This window comes from Phasianus colchicus, chromosome 15, assembly GCF_987193195.1.
Source record: "Phasianus colchicus chromosome 15, bPhaCol1.hap1.1, whole genome shotgun sequence".
Taxonomy (NCBI): Eukaryota; Metazoa; Chordata; class Aves; order Galliformes; family Phasianidae; genus Phasianus; species Phasianus colchicus.
Genome location: NC_143450.1, coordinates 13,592,742 through 13,612,366, shown reverse-complemented (window position 1 = coordinate 13,612,366; position 19,625 = coordinate 13,592,742). Strand labels below are relative to the sequence as shown.

Genomic DNA, 19,625 nt, shown 5'->3' with positions numbered 1-19,625 from the left:
CCGGGCCGGGCCGAGCCGAGCGGCGGTGGTGGCGGCCTGGCGGCGCGGCGCTCGGGCAGCGGCGGGGCGGAGCGGAGCCGGAGCGGGGCCCTCGGCGGGGCATGCAGGTAGGGAGCGAGCGGAGATCCGAGCGAGGCGGGGCGGCGGCGGAGCGGGGCCGCAGACAAAGGGCTGCGGGCGGGAGGCGGCGGCGCGGCTCGGGGGATGCGGAGCCCCGGCCTGCTGCTGCCGCTCGGCGGGACCCGGAGCCGGCGAGGCCGAGCCCGGCTGCACGCCGGAGGCCCGGGGCCGCGCCGTGCCACCTGCCTCGGGCCGGGCGGCGGCTCCGGGGCCGGGGAGGTGCTGGCGGCGGTGCGCTCCGCCTGCTCGTTTGGGGCGCTGGGGGTGCCGTGCCTCCGCCCCGGCTCCGCGCTCTCCTGGGGAGCGCCGGGGTCACCTGCCGATGATCGCTGCACCCCCGGGCGCGGCTGCTGCTCTCCCCGCCTTCCCACGCTGCTGGCGCGCCGTGCCTGGTGCCCTCCCGGCTGCCCGACCCGTGCCGCCCGTTGGGAATCCCGGGCCTCCCGTGAAGATGCTCCTGTTGCCTTGCTGCTGTCGGATCTTCCCAGGATGTCCAGAGTGAGTCAGCTGCTCGCCGGAGGTGTTAGCAGCACCGTTGGACTTCACAGCTCCATCTAAGCCTCATCTCCATCAAGCTCATGGTCCATCAGGTCCCTCAATACCTTTCAAGCTTTCCATCCCTCAGTAAGCGACTCTGGGGGAGGAGAAGCGGTATGTGCCGTGCAGCTGCCTGGTGTTGCGTGCTGAAAGCTCCCAGGCTCTGCATGGCACCGAGTACTGCACGCAGTGGGTGCACATGGCCTCTGAAAGTCAGAGATGAGCTTGGCATGGGGGTAGGTTGGAGTGTCCCCGCTCGCAAGGATCATAAATGGCACTAATTAAAAATAATAAAGGATTAAAGGAGATCCCAGCAGCACAGCCAAGAACTGTGCTGTAATGGTCCGCTCCTTGGAGTGTCTTGAGTCTCCATAAAGCACCTTATAATCCCCTCTAGAAGAAATCCTTGTACTTACTCAGCCGAGAGCGAACTCCTGGAGCTTTAATGTATAGCTGTATCCATCCCCCAGCCCAAGTCTTTTGTGTTTTGACTCCACCTTTGCCTTTGTGCAGGCAGGTTGTCCCCTGCCTGGCATTCCAGCAGTGTCACCGGGAAGGTTTGTGCTCCCCCTGGTCTGGATCCCATCATTGCAGCCTCCTGTAAGCAGGGATTTTCCCTTCCCACGCTCCCACTGGTGCTGCTGTGTGGCTGCTGCTCCCTGTGCTCAGCTCTTCACAGCACCGCCTTGTCACCGACAGCCTTCACGCAGCGGCTTTTCCTGCGACAGAGCAGCATCTTTGTTACTTTAATCTCTAGAGCGTTGTGTTGTTTTTTTAACTGGGGCTGAGCTGGCTCAGCCGGGGCTGAGGTGCGAACCAGGAGATGAGCACTGTGCCCACTCCATCAGCTGCACACGGGGCCGCAGTGGAGGAAGTCGTTGTTTTCCAAATAAAACAACCAGGACGGATTCAATAGGAAATAAGTTTCTTGCTTCTCAGTGAACTTGCCGTGGGTGGAGAAGAAGGAAATTAAACAATAGAAAAAAACGTGCGTGGTTTGATAAGACAGGAAAAAAAAAAACTTGCTGGCTTCTGGTGGGGTGGCCGAGCATCTTCCCTCTGTGTCAGAGCTTGTTTTGGGAATTACCAAGAAGGACGCAGCGATGCTTGTGGCTCTGGATGCCCATTTGTCTCTGGGATCGCCTGAGCTCACCCCCAGGCTCCCATCCCACAGGTGCCCACACTGCTGTTGGCTGTGCCATCCCACCTGCAAAGCCATTCCCCTGTTGTGCATCCCCAGGGCCAGAAAGCTCAGGCATGCCATTACACTTTGGGAAGCTGGTGGGGCTGCTTTGTTTTTGTTTTGGTGGGGATGGGAAACCCATCTCTGTTAAGCAGGCTGTGAGCTGCTTCGTTTTTTTTTTTTCCCTTTTCTTTCTGCGTCGAGCTGTCAGTACTTTAAAACAGGATGTATGTTAATGCTCTGTTGGTGGTAATTTAAACAGAAGAAAAAAAGATGCCTCGCAAGTCAGAAACTAGGCTGGAGCCTGGAGAATGATTAATATCTTTTTCAGGAACGTGTCGTGATGAAATACTGCACAGCCAAGCATGTCCCTGCTGCAGCAGTGTCACCAGCAGCACCTGCCCCCTCTGCCTGCAGATTGCTTCTCTCTGATTCTGGGGACATCTCTGGTTGCCCAAATCCCTGCAGGGGACAGAGGGATGCTGTCCTGGTGAACTGAGGGCTGTGCTGGGTATCAGGGCTTCCCCTGTGCAAGACAGACACAATCCTTTAGTGACACTCCATAGAGTTGCTTCTCCAGGAAAATTACATTTCTAGCTGTCTCTTCATCACTGTAAGATGAGATGAGGGGGAGCTGGGGAGCAAGGTGCTGCCTGGTGGGCTGCCATTCTGCAGTGGCTGCTCTTTGGCTGAGTGCAGTGTAGGGTCATTGAGTGGGGTTGGTCATAAGGCATTGGTTGGTTGTGAGATTTTATCTTCTATGTGGACTTTATTATTTTCTTTCATCTCTTTTAGTTTTGACTGTTGACTTAAGTCTTGCTAGAATTATGTTAGGGCTCAAAGCAGAGAGAAACAAGTTATTAAGGTCCTATATCTTGCAATTGCTTTATGGTCGTGAAAAGCTATGGTTTCCAATCCATCTAATGTGTCTTCCTAGCCCTGCTTGGATGGACTTTTTGGAGCTCAGGACCCTTGGGCTTCTTGGGTGATGGGATATTTCTGGCTGAGGTGTCTCTTTTTGCATTTCTACAGTGTGCTGTCCCATGTGCACTGATGGCTTTAGAACCGGAGATGGGGAGAGGAGGATGTGTCTGTGGGGTCTGGGAGGAGGAGATGTACAATGCTGCTTCTTTGGGGACAGTTGCAGATTTTGGGGCTGGGGGGCTGTGCACGCTTGGTCCCCAAGTGAGAGTGTTCTAAGCACCATGCAATCCATCTCTGGAACAGCAGAGCAGCTGTTGCTGCAGGACCCCTGGAAATGTCGGGTGAGTCACACAGCGCGGATGTAGGGAGAGGGCAGCCCGTAGCTTATGATTCATATTGTTTTCCTGCAAAAGCCATCGACTGTAATGGCAGGGCTTGCAGCAGATGAATCAATACTGAACCGTAAATCCTGCATGTGGCTGCAGGCTGGGGCTGGAGCTGCTTGGCTGGGACATGTCCTCCCCATAGGGGTCAGCTCCTTCCTGCCTTGCCCCGATGGAAGGGAGCACCACAGCTTGCAAGCGTCTCCCATGCTCTGCACCTGCTGCCTGTGCTTCTGCAGGGCTGGAGAGCATGACAGCCTCGGGTACTTTTGAAGGGTGGCAAAGTTTGTCTGGAGAGGTAATATCTTTTATTAGCCCAGCTAATACCTTTAGGAAAAAACAGATGTGCTCTGGGGCATGAGGAGTACCTCCTGTCTGGGTTGTGCCGGGTTTTCCAACTGCATTCATTGATCTAAGAAAAGATCCGACCTCTGCCTGGCCTGGCCCTGACCTTGGAGGCAGCATCCCCAAGCACTGGCCGTCAGGAGCCAACACCAGGGCATGCCTGCACCCACAGCGGGTGCTGCACTCCTAACTCCATGCACACTGTGGGCACTCAGGGGCTGCCCTCAGCTGAAGCAGGACAGATGGGAGCAGAGGGAGCATCTCCAGAGCCCCTCGAGGAGGGGGCAGCTTGCACAGTGCCACAGCCATTGCTTCCAGTCGTGGGCACCGAGGGGCTCGCTGCAGCCCTGAGTGGTTCCCAGGGATGCTTTCAGTTAGTTTGCACTGCAGTTTTATGGACGCTCATTTGCAAAAGTGACATTTTGGGGCCAGATTAATGTATGGCAGGGAGGCCTGCTGTCCCCTGAACAGCTGGTGGTTCTTCTGCAACTGGTTGAGGCTGGTCTCCTGCAGATGTCAAATTCCTCGTCATGGGAAGCTGTCAAGAAAAGGAAGCAGCTGCTCTGTACCAGAGGCTCCAGTGGTGCTGCTTGGGTAGCAGCAGCAGACTGGGGACGTTGCTTGGCTGAGGGGCTGTAGCTTTTTGGGGGTGTGCTGCATGATCCACGTTCTGCAGCTAAGCTAAGCCCTCCTTCCCTCTCTGTTTGCAACAGGACCAGCAAAAATCTGGTTGAGCGAAGTGTTGCAAGTAGCAAAAGGCAGCACTGGGGCCTTCTCAAGAGGGTGTATATTTGGGTTGGTGTCCCCGTGCAACGAGCAGGTGACACTGCGGCCTGTGGCTCCTTGCCTACCCCTATATATTAAATTTCATATAAGGTTCCCTTCCTTCAGTCCTTTTTCTTTCTGACGATCCTTGAACTTCAGACCTTGCTTATCCAGAACGGCTCTTGGACGCTTGGAGAACCAGAAGAATTGTCATGGCACATTTCAAAGCAGTAAAATCTGATTCATTGAGGGGATTGTTTTTCCCCCCTGTGAGCCCACTTAAAATTCACGGCGAGTTTTGTCAGTAAGAACCTGTTTCAATTAACAGACAAAAGAAACTCTCCTCGTTAAGCGTCTCTTTCAATTAAGGTTCGGGAGAATTCCCCAAGCTCCGCTTCCCAATTCCTCATGAATGAGGGTGTTCCTGAGGCTTCAAGGGCAAAAAACACCGCACCAAAACCTGCCTTTCCCTTCCCTCTCTGAGAAGAGAAACATTTTCACGACTGGTTTTGTAGGAAACCTGAGCAAAACGCTACTTTTATCTTTTCCAGTAAAACCCAAGCGTTAACGGGGCTGTCTGGGTGAAAAATGTCTCTTTCAGAGCCAGACGCTGTGGCCAAAAATAACTTCTTTATGAGAAGAACTTTGACCATTTTTACTGGGTGCATCATTTGTCTAGCAGCTCGGGCAGGAGGGGGGGCTTGCTTTGACCACAGTGGTTCACCCCGATGGTCCTGCTGCCCAGACCCTGGGTGGATCTGAGATGCATTTTCCCAATGCTCTCTTGTTTGCTGCTGCTCAGTCTATTGCACCGTGGAAACACCAAGCACATCCCTGGCACCCCAAGCTTGTGGCTGCACGTTGGTGTGCTCATCCTTCTTTATTTCATATCTCTGGGATGCTGGGATGGGGAAAACCATGCTGCTGTCCTTAGGATAGCTGGGCTGGGGCCATGGCCCTGCTGGTAAGCACTTTGTTTTTATCCCTGGCATGTTGTAACTACTGTTTGCTAAGTACTTAAGAAGCCCATGTAATCTACTGCTAAGGCATTCCTTATCCAGCATTATAAAACTGCTCTGATAGCGAGCGGCCCTGCAGGTCGCCTTGGGAAGAGCCAGGGCCAGTTTGACCAAAATGGGACTGTTTGTACCAAAAGTGGCACGGGGCTGCTGGAGCGGCTTGCCCATAGTTAGCATCCCCCCCAGCTGGGGGAAAGCCTACAGGAATCTGCGGCTGATAAAGCAGTGATGCAGAAGAGTGGATGTTTATGGGGAGATTTCTCATGCTGGTTACTTCTTCATTTCTAATGCGCGCTCTCCTGTCTTAAGCTCGCGGTTGTGTCTTGAATAATATGATGGCATTAATCTCCTCTCTAAGGATGTGCTTAGTTCAATGGTTTAAGATCTAAATATTACCAACAGAGCGAGGGAAAATTCCCTGTAGAGGGAATTTAAACCTATTAATAATCATTTAGGCTGGCTTTGTGCATCATCTGCAGGTAGCCTGTGATTCCCAGGGCTGCACGGGCAGCGACCACTCAGAATGCTGGCAAGGCTGTGTGAGATGCAGGAGAGATGGGGCACGGCCAGGATGGCGTCGTGGTCCTGCTGGGGATGGACATTCCAGGCTGGCCAAAGAATAGCATCTGCCTTGCTTGTCTGAGAGCTCAGAGGGGTTGGCCAAAGCCTGGATGTGCGAAGAGAAGTGATGGAGCAAGCAGAAGTGAATTGCTGAGCTAAGCAATGCAGTCTTATGTCTTTCCTCTAAATCCTTGTCCATCTGGGCTTAACCCCTCCAGCTTGCTTACGCATGGCAGCTCTCTGCCAAGCAGGGCCGTGGCTCTGGGGGGCACATTCCTATCTCAGGTTCTTCCCATTGAGGGGAGACGTAGCCCTCCGCTGGTAAGCACTTACACACTGCCCCATAACTTCAGCAGCCCCCTGCTTAGGGATGTGCCCTGCAGGTCTCTGAGCATTCCAGGACAGCGGGTGATTGCAGCATCCAGCTCCCCTTGGCCATGTCACATCAATGATTTGAGCTTGCATCCTGTGCTGGGATAGATGATTTATTTGGCTTGTGAACCACATTGATCTCTGCTGCTTGCACCTGTGGCTGGACCTGTTGTACTGCTGATAAATCAATACTGCTGTGCGTGTCTGCTGGGACCGATCAGCCCTTCTCTTTCCTCCAGATCTATTTGCACTTCCTTACTTATATTTAATCCTCCCATTGCAACCCTGCAAATCCCACTGGGGGTTAAAGGGAGAGCACTGTGTGTTGGTGATGGAGGTGGCTTCATCCACCAGTCCTTCTCTGGTTTTCCAGCTGGGAAGTACCAGCATCTCCATCCCTGGGCTGTCCAGCTGGCAATGGGAAGCTTCCCTTCCCTCTGCCCCACTTTCTAGCAATATTTCTCCCCTTTTCTATCTGAGAGAGAAGAATAAACAAATGCCAGGTGGCCAATGAGCTCAGGCAGGGCTGTCCCACCTCCCTGCCCACCAGGAACAGCAGTGGCAGGCAGGGATGCACCAGGGAGCACGTGCTGCTGTGGGAAGGTGACAGCGGGGGATGCGCTGCAGGAGAGCAAAGCTTTGGGGTGCTTGTCCTGCACTGCATGGCCGTGGCTCAGGCGGGTGTGTGGCCATGCTGGAGAAGCTGCTGTGATGCTGATGCTGTTTGTCAGCCTCCCGGATTACAACCGCTGGCCCTAAGCCGGCCGGCAGCCTGCAGCAGGGTGTTCCTCATGGGGAGCTTTGTGTCTTCCGCCCCATACCCTCACCCTTCCTTTTTCATAGACCCTTTTAATGCCTTGCTGTGTTACCACTGTGGAAGCAGAGCTCGGCTGCGCTGCAGAAGCTGTGCTTTGAGGCTGGGAAGGCGGGAGGTTTCCTGCGCACAGCAAGCAGAGAGGTGGGTTTGCTGAGCCTGCAGGCACAGTGGGGAGCGTGGCAGGCTCTGCTTCAGGAACGTGGGCTTCCAGGAGAGCCCATGCAATGAGCTTGGACATAAATCAAAGAGAAAAGGGTACTTGTAGCAGCTCTTCCTCCTGGGATCCTTTCTGTGCTGCTCCAGCTTAGCATTGGTCGGCGCAGCACGGCGTTTCTGGGGCTTGAGGGCTGCACGTGGTGCTCCGGCTGTAGTTTTCAGCTGGTGTCTTTTAAGTAACCACTGTGGTTTTAAGAGGCACCTGAGCAGCTTCTGAAATCAGGTTAAAAGGAAGTTTGACTCCTGCTGCCACTTCGCCAGCTCTTGTGAAGGTTATTTTTTTCTGTTTTATCATCACGTTCACATTTTTGTTTCGGGAAAAAAATACAACAACATTGTTGGTCTCTGGGACTTCTGTTCTCAGACCTAACCCTGTGGCAGTGGGAGCTGCCTGTACCCTGCTCCCAAGCGCATCAGCCTGTTTGCTGACAGGCAGTGATGGATGGATGCACAGCCCCAACCGCTGTCACCTGCCATGGTGATGCCCCATCCACCGGCTGTCACTTCCCTGCCGGTAGCCATGGGAACACAGCAGCACCAGTGCTTGCGTTGCCCTCCTGATAAGGGAATGTGATTTATGGGGAATGGGGTGCTGCGTTCAGGATGTGATGCTTGGAGGCGTGTTCCCAGCTCTCCCCAGTTTGTCAGGGAGGATGGATTTTCCCCAAGGATTTCCCTTAACACACGCACAGTGCTTTTTGGCTTTTTTTCCTTTATTCTGCTGTGCTTGGAGGTTTGGAAAGAAGGGTACAGCACGGGCATGGAGCAGATCTTGCTGCAGGTAAGGGCAGGAATGACAGGATTACCCTGCAAAGTCGCAGCCTATAATCCACGTTACTCCTCAGATGGCCACGTTTAATCCCGTTATTGTCTGGATTATATTTGTCCGGCCGCTGCGTGTTGTGCAGCCCTGCACAGCCATGCTCCCAGCCCAGACCTCTGTGGAAGGGCTCCCAAGGGAGCTATGAATAGTCCCAGCACCCTGCAAGGTGTGAAAGCAAGGGGCTGGGCTGCCCTTTCGGGCTGTCTCTGGGCAGGGTTGAGCCATGCCAAGGGCAGGGGCGAGGGACAGATCCCTTCTCTATGTCTGCCACTGCGGCTGGGATGCCAGAGCTCTATTTTTATCTCTCTCCCAATCCCCTGTAATGCTTTGATTGCACAAACCCCTTCCCACAGCACCCAGAGGCTGCATGCAGAGAGCTCTGCCCAGCCAGAAGCGGGCTGGTGCCCCAGGAGGACCTACTCAACAGCAAGTGGTGTCTGCTCCTTTTTCTCCCTTTTTCATGTTGGCCTTTCACAGAGAAAAGAAAAACAATCCCAAGGTCCTTCTGGCTCCACGTGGACGCTCCTCCTGGCCTCGGCCTTTCCCTTAGAAGAAGGCTTTGTCTCACTGACCTTGGCTGGCCTCCTGCCCACAGCCCTCCCCTGCCACCAGCCGTGTCCCACGAGTGCATTGTGCCAGAGGGCAGCGTGGCTCAGGGACGTTGTGCCCCAATGGACCTTTATCACAGCACGAATGTGAGAGCTCTGGCCCGATGCTGCTCATGGTGAATACGTTTGCAAAGCCTTGGAGCCCGTGCAAAATAAAAGGGTGTGGGCCACATGCTCGCAGCAGGGAAGGGAGGAGCAAGGATGCTTGTTGGAAGGCTCTGCTGGATCACAGAGCCCTGGGGGCCCGTGGGGGGCCATGAGCACTCCTACCCCCGCTGGGCACCCAGGGACATGCAGCACACATGCATCCTGCCTTGGCACGCTGGCCACAGGCCCCAGCATGCTGGCAACTCAGCGAGAGAGCACTTGTAGAAAGCCAGGCCATGCTGTGCCCGTGCTCACCTCCCCTCTCTTACAGGGCTGCACGTGGAGCTGCTGGAGCAAGGCACCCCAGGGAGCCACCATGCCTGCATGTCTGCCCAGACCCACACCGAGGCCTCCTGCTGCCCCCTCGCCCCACTGAGGCCATGGGATTTCGGCTGGGCACGGGGACTCTCAGCACGTTTGCCATGGTGACATGAAGCGGACAGCGAGGGACGCTGGACTGCAGGAGGGGAGAAAACCTGTGTGTGCACAGGCACCCTGCTAGTATTTTAATTTATTATCAGTAGTATAATTCCAGTTTATTTTCCCTTTTTTTTTGTGGTGGTGTTCGTTTCTTCCCCTCCCCTGGGGCTCGAGAGGGCAGGGGAGGGGGCCCCAACTTGCCTGTGGATGCAAGGATGACTGTGCTGGCAAGGGCCCGGAGGGGTATCCGACAGGTATCTCCCCAAGTCGTGTTGCTCCTGCTCTTCGCATTCTGCCTGCTCAGTGTTTTTGTCTCAGCATATTATTTATATGGGTGGAAAAGGGGCTTGGAGCCCTCGGGGGATGTGCCAGGGCCGGACTGTGATGAACCCAAGGTTGCCCCTTCCCGTTTGCTCCCACTGAAGGCCCTCAAAGTGGCCGATTCCTCCCGCACAGACCCATTGGTGCTGGTGTTTGTAGAAAGCCTCTACTCCCAGCTGGGTCAGGAGATTGTGGCCATTCTGGAGTCGAGCCGCTTCAAGTACAGGACAGAGATCGCCCCAGGAAAGGGGGACATGCCCACATTGACTGACAAAGACCGGGGACGCTTTGCACTCATCATTTATGAAAACATCCTCAAATACGTCAACCTGGATGCCTGGAATCGGGAGCTGCTGGACAAGTACTGCGTGGAGTACGGCGTGGGCATCATTGGCTTCTTCAAGGTATGGGGTGTGTGGGGTGAGCTGAGCCCACGTAGCAGGGGCTGAGGTTGAGTGGAGGAGAGGAGCCTGTGTGGCCACAGGTGTTGATGTTTGAAGGAGTTTGGCCCAGGGCTGTCCTTCTGCAGGTTCTCCTTGCCTGTCTTGTCCTGTTAGAATGCTGCGGGGGGAGAGCAGGGAATGGAAATGCAGATTTGCAGGTGGCTGCAGGTGAGGGTGTCCCACACAACAAATAGGAGAGGGACCCAGTGCCTGGAGTGCAGAGTGAGGGTTGGAGCTGTTTGTGAAGGGGTGGTAGGCTGCTCCTCTCCCCCATCTGTTCAGCCCCCCAACGGAGCTGCTGTCTTGTCTCATTTAACACTTTTCTTTCCTCACAGGCCAATGAGAACAGCTTGCTGAGCGCACAGCTGAAGGGCTTCCCCCTCTTCCTCCACTCCAACCTGGCGCTGAAGGACTGCAGCATCAACCCCAAGTCACCCCTCCTTTACATCACCCGGCCCAGCGAGGTGGAGAAGGGTGTGCTCCCTGGTGAGGACTGGACCGTTTTCCAGTCCAACCACTCCACCTACGAGCCCGTCCTGCTGGCCAAGACCAAGTCAGCCGAGTCAATCCCACATATGAGCGTGGATGCAGCGCTGCACACCACAGTGATGCAGGACCTGGGCCTCCATGATGGCATCCAGAGGGTGCTTTTTGGCAACAACCTCAACTTCTGGCTGCACAAGCTGGTCTTTGTGGATGCCGTCTCCTTCCTGACAGGGAAAAGGCTCTCCCTACCCCTCGATCGTTACATCCTGGTGGACATTGATGATATATTTGTGGGCAAGGAGGGCACTCGCATGAAGGTGGAAGATGTTAAGGTGCTGCTATTGGAGTCTGGCTGGATGGGCAGGGGGTACCTGGGACCAGGGTGAGGGATGGGATGGGATGTTTTTTACTGCAGGGGTGAGTTTCCCTGTCCTCAGAGCATTCTCCTTATGAGAGTCTCTTTTCCAGAGGGCTTAGAGGCATGGGTTCTTGCCTTAATATGGGCTTTGCTAGAGGCCTGGTTATGAAGCTGTCCCCTGCTGCTGCTGACTGAGGACATTTTGCTTTCTCTTTCCCTCTCTCAGGCGCTGTTTGACACGCAGAACGAGCTACGCACCCACATCCCAAATTTCACTTTCAACCTGGGATACTCAGGGAAATTCTTCCACACAGGTGAGGAGAGTAAGGGCATCGCTTCATGCATCAGTGCATTACTGATGTCAGGGCTGCAGGAATCCCTGACCCAGGCTATGCTGCATAGCAATCTGCCTAGCCAGCAGAGGTGAGGTGACAGTGGGGCAGCTCACTTCTAGGAGCTTTCCCACTCCCCCGAGAGAGCTCCTTGGAGCAGGTACCCCATGCTAGGACTTGTACCTGTCCTCTTACCTCTGTATGGGACGCTCATGCATCCCAGGGACACCCTATGCAGCTCTGCATACACTGCAGTGACAACAAATGTTGTCCCTGCAGGTACTGACGCCGAGGATGAAGGTGATGATCTGTTGCTGTCCTACGTGAGGGAGTTCTGGTGGTTCCCACACATGTGGAGCCACATGCAGCCTCACCTCTTCCACAACCAGTCAGTTCTTGCTGAGCAGATGACCTTAAACAAGAAATTCGCTGTCGTGAGTAAGATGCCGCCGGCGGGGATGCTTGTAATGGGGGGAGGATGGGAGGAGGGGGTACGAATAGGCCTTTGTAGGCTGAGAAATCAAAGAGAATGGGTTTGGCCTCCTGTCACTAGGCTGATCTCCTAACTCCTTGGACAGAGCTCTGATTCCCAGCATGACGGTCTCTGTTTGCTGGAGCAAGGGGAGCTGATGACAGTGAGCCTTAGGAACCCCCTCTCCTGTCTGCCCGGGTATAAATTTGGGATGAGGATCTTCTAAAGCTCAGCACCCTGCCTTTGTAACTTGGTGGTTAAATCCATTTGTACACTAGTGCTCAGAGCAAAAATACTTATCCACACCAGTCAACATGCCTCTGTCACAATGAGCTGCCCAAGTGCCTGCTGACTGGGAAACGCTGTCCATGTGTTGTTCCACTCCAGCCGTGTGGCTGCAGCTGTGCCAGTGCTGCTGCCTGCTCCGACGCAGCATTCATGGGAATGCAGAGATCAAACCCACAGCACTACAGAAGGCAGCAGTCGCTTGGGTTTGTGTGCTGGATTTTAACCAAGCCTGAGGTTCATGTTTAGCACGCTGTGGTTTGGTGTTGCACTGAAGCTGGCCGATGTGGCATCCTGGAGTGGGGTCAGAGCGGCTGTGCCTGCAAAGATCTCACTGCTAGAAACTCCCTCTGCAGGCTGAGTTGTTGAGGGACTCATTTTCTTTGTAAGGGCAGCTCTGACCTTTGGCTTGGTTGGAGATTGTCCATCCTCCTGGAAAGTCCTTTATCTGGCCTACATAAAGTCAGCATTGACACCAGGTCATGCTGCGATCAACTGATTTGCTCAGCTGTCTCAAATCCAAATCCAGTAAAGCCAGGCCTAGCAATAATAATTGGATCTGGTAGTCTGAGAGATGGCTCTTCATCTAACTTGAATTATTCCCTCTTAATTAATTAAGGCGTGAGACTGGAACATTTCTGCTTATGCTAGAAGAGATGGGCAGGTGTTCAGCTGAAAATTTCCAAGTTGCTTTGTATCTACTGATATAAATCAATTTACAGTCCCGTATAGTTGTCCCTGCACAATCTTCACCTAAGCTTTGCTGCTGCTGACTTTTTTGTGAAAGCAGAAATGACTCTGAGAGGAGCAAGTGTCCATCCAGCAAATCTTCTATTGAACTCCTTTTTCTGGAGACAGCCTTGGTTAGGGGAAGATGCATGAGAACAGCTCAGCTCTTATTGCTCATCAAGACACAGGTGGACTGTTCATGGCTGGGAAGGGACAATCCTTGGGGGAGATTGTGTTGAGCTGGCAGCTGGTGGTTCTGGGTTCTCCCTAGTCACCCAATCTCCAATCTCTTCCCTGTAGGAGCATGGCATCCCCACTGACATGGGGTATGCAGTGGCCCCCCACCACTCCGGTGTCTACCCTGTCCACGTGCAGTTGTATGAAGCTTGGAAGCAGGTTTGGTCAATCAAAGTCACGAGCACAGAAGAATACCCCCACCTGAAACCTGCTCGCTATCGCCGTGGCTTCATCCACAATGGCATCATGGTAGGTGGCCAGATGTTACCTCTGATGCTTTTTCTTCTCTGCCTCCTCCACCAAAACTTTGATGTGTGGTTTCTGGATGGCTTGGCTATTTTGGCTTCAGCCAAAGGAGACTGTTGATTTGACAGGATTGCATTCTCTTCATGTTTGCTGGCCCTGCACAGTGGAACTTTTAATGAGGACACTTTGTGGCCTCTCCATCTGTTCATCTACATCCCTTGAGAGTAGCAGAATTCAAGTCAAGGGGTAGTGGAGCTGATCCTGACCTTAGAGAGATTGAGAACCTTTTTTGAATCTGGGAGAAGGGGCTGTGAGGCTTTTTCATTGCCCTGGCTCCTCCAACTGCTCCAGACATATTTTTCTCCCTCCCCAGGTCCTCCCCCGACAAACCTGTGGCCTCTTCACACACACCATCTTCTACAACGAATACCCTGGTGGCTCCAGTGAGCTGGACAAGATCATCAATGGAGGCGAACTGTTCCTGACGGTGCTCCTTAACCCTGTGAGTACTGCTGCCTGGGGACACATGGATGGCACCTCCTGCAGAGCTGTCCCCTGCTGCTGCTGCAGGCAGTATCCCCAGTGCACTCAGCTGGAGCAGAGGGCTGTTAGTGCAGGATGGAGGCTGGGTGAGGTCCTGCTAACCCCTGCTCCATCCTCTACCTCAGATCAGCATCTTCATGACCCATTTGTCCAATTATGGCAATGACCGCCTGGGTTTGTACACCTTCAAACACCTGGTCCGCTTCCTCAACTCCTGGACCAACCTGAAGCTGCAGACGTTGCCACCTGTGCAGCTGGCACAGAAGTACTTCCAGATCTTCTCTGAGGAGAAGGACCCTCTGTGGCAGGTATGCCTTGTGCAGAAGGAATGGAGAGGGCAGCCCAGTTTTCTGTCTGTGCTGGGGAGAGGGAAATGAGATGAAGCCAGCCTTGCTCTAAGCAGCAGGTTGGACTGAATGACCTCTTCAGGTCCTTTCCAATCTGAATGTTCCTGTGATACTGTAGAAGAGCAGTGATTTTTCGCCTCTTTATGTTTCTGTGGGTGGTGCTAGGGCAGAATTTGCTTCATGAACCTGGAAATAAACCCAGACCTTTGCATGGCCACCCTGCACATCTGCTCTAGCTCAGGGAAGTTGAGCAGCCACACAGCTTCCTTCCCAGGCTGCCCAGTCTCCAACCATCCTCCTCTGCATTTCAGGATCCCTGTGAAGACAAGCGCCACAAAGACATTTGGTCCAAAGAAAAGACTTGTGACCGATTCCCAAAGCTCCTCATCATTGGGCCTCAAAAAACAGGTACACCCCTTTACTCTCAGTGCTGTGAGCATAGCAAGAGGCTTGCTGAGTTCCCCACGCTCAAGGAGCCTCTCTCAGCCCTGCTGATGCAAAGCAGGAAGGGGAATTAGTCCTGTCAGCTCTTGTTTTCTCTGTCTGAAGGGACAACTGCCCTTTATCTCTTCTTGGGGATGCACCCGGACCTGAGCAGCAACTACCCCAGCTCAGAGACCTTCGAGGAGATACAGTTCTTCAACGGACACAACTATCACAAGGGCATAGACTGGTAGGTCAGCCTGCATCTCCCTGCCATGAGGACAGACTGGGAGCACAAGCAAGGTTGCCTTGAGGCTGTTGGTCTCGTGTCTAAGGAGCTGGGGACCACTACATGCTCTGCTCCATGCAAGGTCATGCTCATGACAGTAGCAGCTCTGTCTGGAGGCCAGTTTGTCTTTCTCTGAGCACCTGCAGTGCTTGGTACAAAGTGTCAGGAAACTGCTACCTGCAAAGAGGGTTGCTGGGGATATTTTATGATGTCTGTCTGCTTGCCTCACGCTGTGCCTTCCCTCAGGTACATGGAGTTTTTCCCCATCCCCTCCAACACCACCTCTGACTTCTACTTTGAAAAAAGTGCCAACTACTTTGACTCAGAAGTGGCTCCCCGGCGAGCCGCAGCCCTGCTCTCTAAGGCCAAAGTCATCACAATCCTCATCAACCCTGCAGATCGAGCCTACTCCTGGTATCAGGTGAGCCACCCAACCTTCTTCTTGCCCAGCTCCCTGTTGGTTCAGGAGCTCCTTTGATCTCTTGGGAGGCTATAGTGCTTCGCAGGCAACCTGGGCTTTGGGTCCAGTTGGTGTCCGTTCTTGGCTGCTTCAGGAACCTGTTTTGCTCATGTTTGACAGCATCAGCGAGCCCACGACGACCCAGTTGCCCTGAAATACACCTTCCATGAGGTGATCACAGCTGGGCCTGAGGCTGCTGCAAAGCTGCGGACCCTGCAGAACCGCTGCCTGGTGCCAGGCTGGTATGCCACTCACATCGAGCGCTGGCTGAACAGCTACCATGCCAACCAGGTAGGGAGGGCAGCCCTGACACCTCACTCTCCTGAACAGCATCAGTGCAGCACCAGAGCAGGACAAAAATAGCAGGCCAAGCTGTCCCTGGCTTCAAGCTGCCCATAAGGGAAATCAGGGTTAGATCTCAGCCCCGCTGTGAACCTGCACGGAGGGGGAGCGCGTTCTGCTGCCAGGGTATGGGCTACGTCGGGTGATTCTGCACAGCTGAATGATTTTTCCATCATCACTCAACCTTATAAAGTCTATTAATTGTGTACTTCTGGCATAATTGCTGTAATATAATCCTGACTCTGCGGGTTAGACAGCCCTGAGCTAAAGCTCTGATTTTGTCCTGGATAGATCCTGGCTCTGACTTTAACTTGCATTCAATTTTCCAACACCTAGTGTAAGTGAACACCTGGACACATGTTCACTATTGGCATTAAAAAGGGAACCCTCCACAAGCTCATGGCACATATAGCTCTGAGATGGCAAAATATGCAGAGAAGGTGTTGTTTTGCCCCAGGAGAGCAGGGCTGAGAGCCAGCAGGAGGTGAGAGCTCAGAGCCCTGCCTTCCTTCTTGCAGATTCTCGTCCTGGACGGCAAGCTGCTCCGAACAGAACCTGCCAAAGTGATGGAAACAGTCCAGAAATTCCTAGGTGTGACCAACTTCATCGATTACCACAAAACCTTGGCGTAAGTCCCACCTCCAGCTTTTCTTACTCCTCAGCCTGGAAAGCACTTGTGTTCCACAGGGCACAGATCAGGGATTGCTCCCTTTTACTTCAGGGGAAACTCAGGAGCACAAAGCTTTCCAGGGCAGCACCCTGAGACCTGCTTTTGGTGCTTACTGTGTGGCACCTTCACAGGAGCATTTCAGGCAATAAAGCCCATCAATAGGAAGCAGAAGCCTTCAGAGCTCCTAAAAAAATTAGTTTACTTCTGTGCCTGTCTTGCCTTTGTCTTTGGTCACTCTAAATTTGGGCCCAGGTGATGAGGAGCTCCTGAGAATATTCAAAGCTGGAGGTGCCAGAGAAGGTAATAATGAAAGCCCATACAGGCTCCTATGCTTTCTCATAGCAGGGCAGTGTAAGTAATAAATAAATGAATTTTGTCAGGCTGCTTATGGTGCACCTGCATGGTAAACCTGTTGTACAGGTTGGTCAATAATGAGATGTTAGCTGGGCTGCAAATTAAAAATAGGCTCCAGAGCAGCACCTCTGCAGCAGGGCTCTTCTGCCAGCCAGCTTGGATACCCCAGGGAAGTGCATTGCTGTTGATCAAGGCTGGGCAGGGTGCCCTAGGTTGGCAGGCAGGGTGAGGCAGAGCTGTCTCTTTACAGGTTTGACCCAAAGAAAGGATTCTGGTGTCAGCTTCTAGAAGGAGGCAAAACCAAATGCTTGGGGAAGAGCAAAGGGAGGAAGTACCCTGAGATGGATTCAGATGTGAGTATGCAGAAAGTTTTAGCGGGGCAGTGGCTTTGCTGGCATGGTGTTCTAGACACAGAATGGGGCTGTAACAAAGAAAGGCTAAGGTTGGATCTGGATGCAGCATTATAATGCTATAATAGGATGGAAAGTACTGTGACAATAGTAGGGTGGCAAAGTCTTTGGCTACAGCAAATGAGAATGAGCCCAAAGACAGCAGCTACAGAAAAAAAGGAAAAAAGCTGCCTACCTTTGGAAGGCCTCAGATGGGCAGGAATTTCCAACAAGAGATCCTCTTGCCTCCACTGCCAGCCCTTAAATGAGGTGTGGGGAGGGGTGGGTGGATCCTGGCTGCATCCCTTCTGGTCACTCAGATACATTGCATACACCTGAGCTCCCCTGGATTGGTCCTGCCTTCCCACCAGGTGCTCAATCACTGTTTTAGGCAGTGACTTAGCATTTCTACTACAAGCAGTCTGTCCTGTTAACCCTCATCTCCGTTCTCCCATTGCAGTCACGAGCCTTCCTGCGGGACTACTACAGGGACCATAACATCGAGCTCTCCAAGCTGCTGTACAAAATGGGGCAGACACTGCCCACCTGGCTGCGGGAAGAGCTGCAGAGCACCAGGTAGCTGTCGCCCTCCGATCACATCCCTAAGCAATATCCAGCTGCAGCCTTCGAGGGGATGCTGGAGCCCTCGAGCAGGATGGCTGTGTTGAAGGTTGCTGGGTGCTGGCCTGACTCTGTGGTCCCAGCGCTGTGACCTCTCCGTCTGCCCCACATCCATTCTGTTTTGTTTTTATCTTTTCAATTCCCAAACCTGACGGTGAGGTCCTTTCCTATCCCGCTCTGATGGAAGAAACAGGGAATTAGCACAAATTCCCTCTTTCTCTGCCCAAAACAGACCCTAAGTGCCCTGGGCTGTGAGCAGCGTTGGAACTGTTCTGCACCTCCTCAGCAGGTGACAGAGGAGCAGCTTTGGGTGTGCTGGAAGTGACTTATACAGAGCTGTAGCAGAAGAAAGGAGCTGGTGGAGAGCCAGTGCACCAAGTGACCCAGACCTCATCCTGCCACCCAGCCCAGCAGCAGGAAGTGGGGGGTTTGCTGGATTCCTCCAAAACCCAGCTCTAAAAACACCTGAAAAGAAAAAGGTGTCTTTTTGTTTCAAAGGCACGGATGCTATTTCTTTGTTCATCTTCATTCATTTTCAATCTGAACCTCTTCCCAGTCCATGGGCAATGCGGTGGGACCGCTGTCAAGTAGGAGAAGGTGATGGGGTTCTCCCAGACCCTCGCCTGCTCTGCAATGTTTTACAATTGTGGTGTTTCCTGTGGTAAAGCCCAGAGGTGCCTGGTGGTCTCTGCACACACCCAACACAGCTCACAGGAGCGTGGGCCCTCGGGAACGAGGCAGACTTTGGGCTAACAGCAGTTGGAAGGATGCTGAGAACTTCAAACCTCTTGAATATTAAAAGCTAAAGTATTTTAATAATGTTGGGGTATGGGGGGAGGGTTTGTTTCGTTCTGATTTTGCAGGGGGTTGTTTGTTTTTTTTTCTTCAGTGCCAGAATTTGTACCTAAACCCTGAGGGTTTTACGTGGTCTGTTTGGCTGTTACATGGGAGGCGGACAAAGGTCAGTGGGGAAGTAATGGGAGTTTTCCCCACTGGAGATGTGTCTTTATACTTGTCATGGTGATGTGCAGGAGCTGCCTCCTTTCATGTGGGCTTTGCAAGTGTTCTCCCATCCCTGACTCTGGCTGCCCTGGCGGTGAGTGCACGAGTGTGTGTGTGTGTGTGTGTGTGTGTGTGTGTGTGTGTGTGAACATCCATGTATGTAGCAGTGCCAACACTGAGCCGTAATGGGTTTATGTGGTAAGGGCCCAGGTTTCCTTGTGGATGGAGCTGCTGGTGTGTGTGCTGGAGGCTGGGGAAAGGCAGAGCCCTGGTGGTACGTAGGGATGGGTGGGGGCACTTTGTGAAGGGCACCCCATTACCATTTGTGCCCCCAAAGCACCTGCAGCACTGCTGGGGAGCAGCCGGAGGTGGCCTGATGGTACGGTGTGGGGAGGTGGGGTGAGGACAAATGCTTTCTCCAGCCTGGGGATGTTTGGTCCCTTTGTGTTTTATGCTTGGAGAAGGGGAGCTGGAGTCCCCCTGGCTGCCCTCCTGCAGTGCCCTGGCAGTGCCTGGACATGGAGCAATGCCAGGGCAGTGCAGGGGAAGAGTGGCAGCAGTGGGGGGCTCTGCCCCACCATTCAGTCTGGTTCTGGATGGCGGTGATGCTTCCCAGCCTTTGGGTTTTGCATGAACCTCTGTAGCCATGCCGGGGGCCACAGGGGTGGGGTCTGCCCTTCCCCTCTGCACCCCTTGGCTCCGTCCGAGCCCATCTCTGGGGCTGTGTTCAGAGAGTGTCCCAGTCACTAATGTAAGGTCCTGTTGAACTAACTGCTAATAAAATGGGGTTCGCTGTTTTTAGCTGCTGTGCTTTGGCCTTTTTTCCTGCTCTTCTCCCCAGAACAGCTGCACAGGGTACTGCACACCCACTCACTGCAGCACTATTGTGCCCAAGATCTAGGACTGCTGTGTTGGGGTCTCCTTTTGGAGGCTGTCATCTGCGCCCTATGGGTGCACACAAGATGCCATGGTGTGCACGCAAGGACTGCCGTGGCATGACCCACATGTGCCTAACCAGGCTCTTCTGTACCTCCAT

General features: G+C 53.5%; 1 protein-coding gene across 2 annotated transcripts; it reads left to right on the top strand.

Annotated features, from left to right (window-relative positions):
- Positions 1 to 19,390, top strand: NDST1 (N-deacetylase and N-sulfotransferase 1). 2 transcript variants are annotated; one of them, XM_031598275.2, is made up of 16 exons: positions 1 to 107; positions 9,092 to 9,965; positions 10,340 to 10,822; positions 11,075 to 11,162; positions 11,460 to 11,614; positions 12,967 to 13,152; positions 13,523 to 13,651; positions 13,818 to 14,000; positions 14,351 to 14,447; positions 14,589 to 14,712; positions 14,998 to 15,172; positions 15,332 to 15,502; positions 16,072 to 16,181; positions 16,828 to 16,930; positions 17,427 to 17,542; positions 17,820 to 19,390. In XM_031598275.2, the coding sequence occupies exons 2-16, from the start codon at positions 9,456 to 9,458 to the stop codon at positions 17,824 to 17,826; spliced, it is 2,637 nt and encodes an 878-aa protein (XP_031454135.1). In that variant the 5' UTR covers positions 1 to 107; positions 9,092 to 9,455; the 3' UTR covers positions 17,827 to 19,390. The 2 variants fall into 2 exon arrangements, with proteins under 2 accessions (XP_031454135.1, XP_090006826.1); XM_090150700.1 differs by having other exon boundaries at positions 17,427 to 19,390.
- Positions 19,391 to 19,625: the final 235 nt, after the last annotated feature.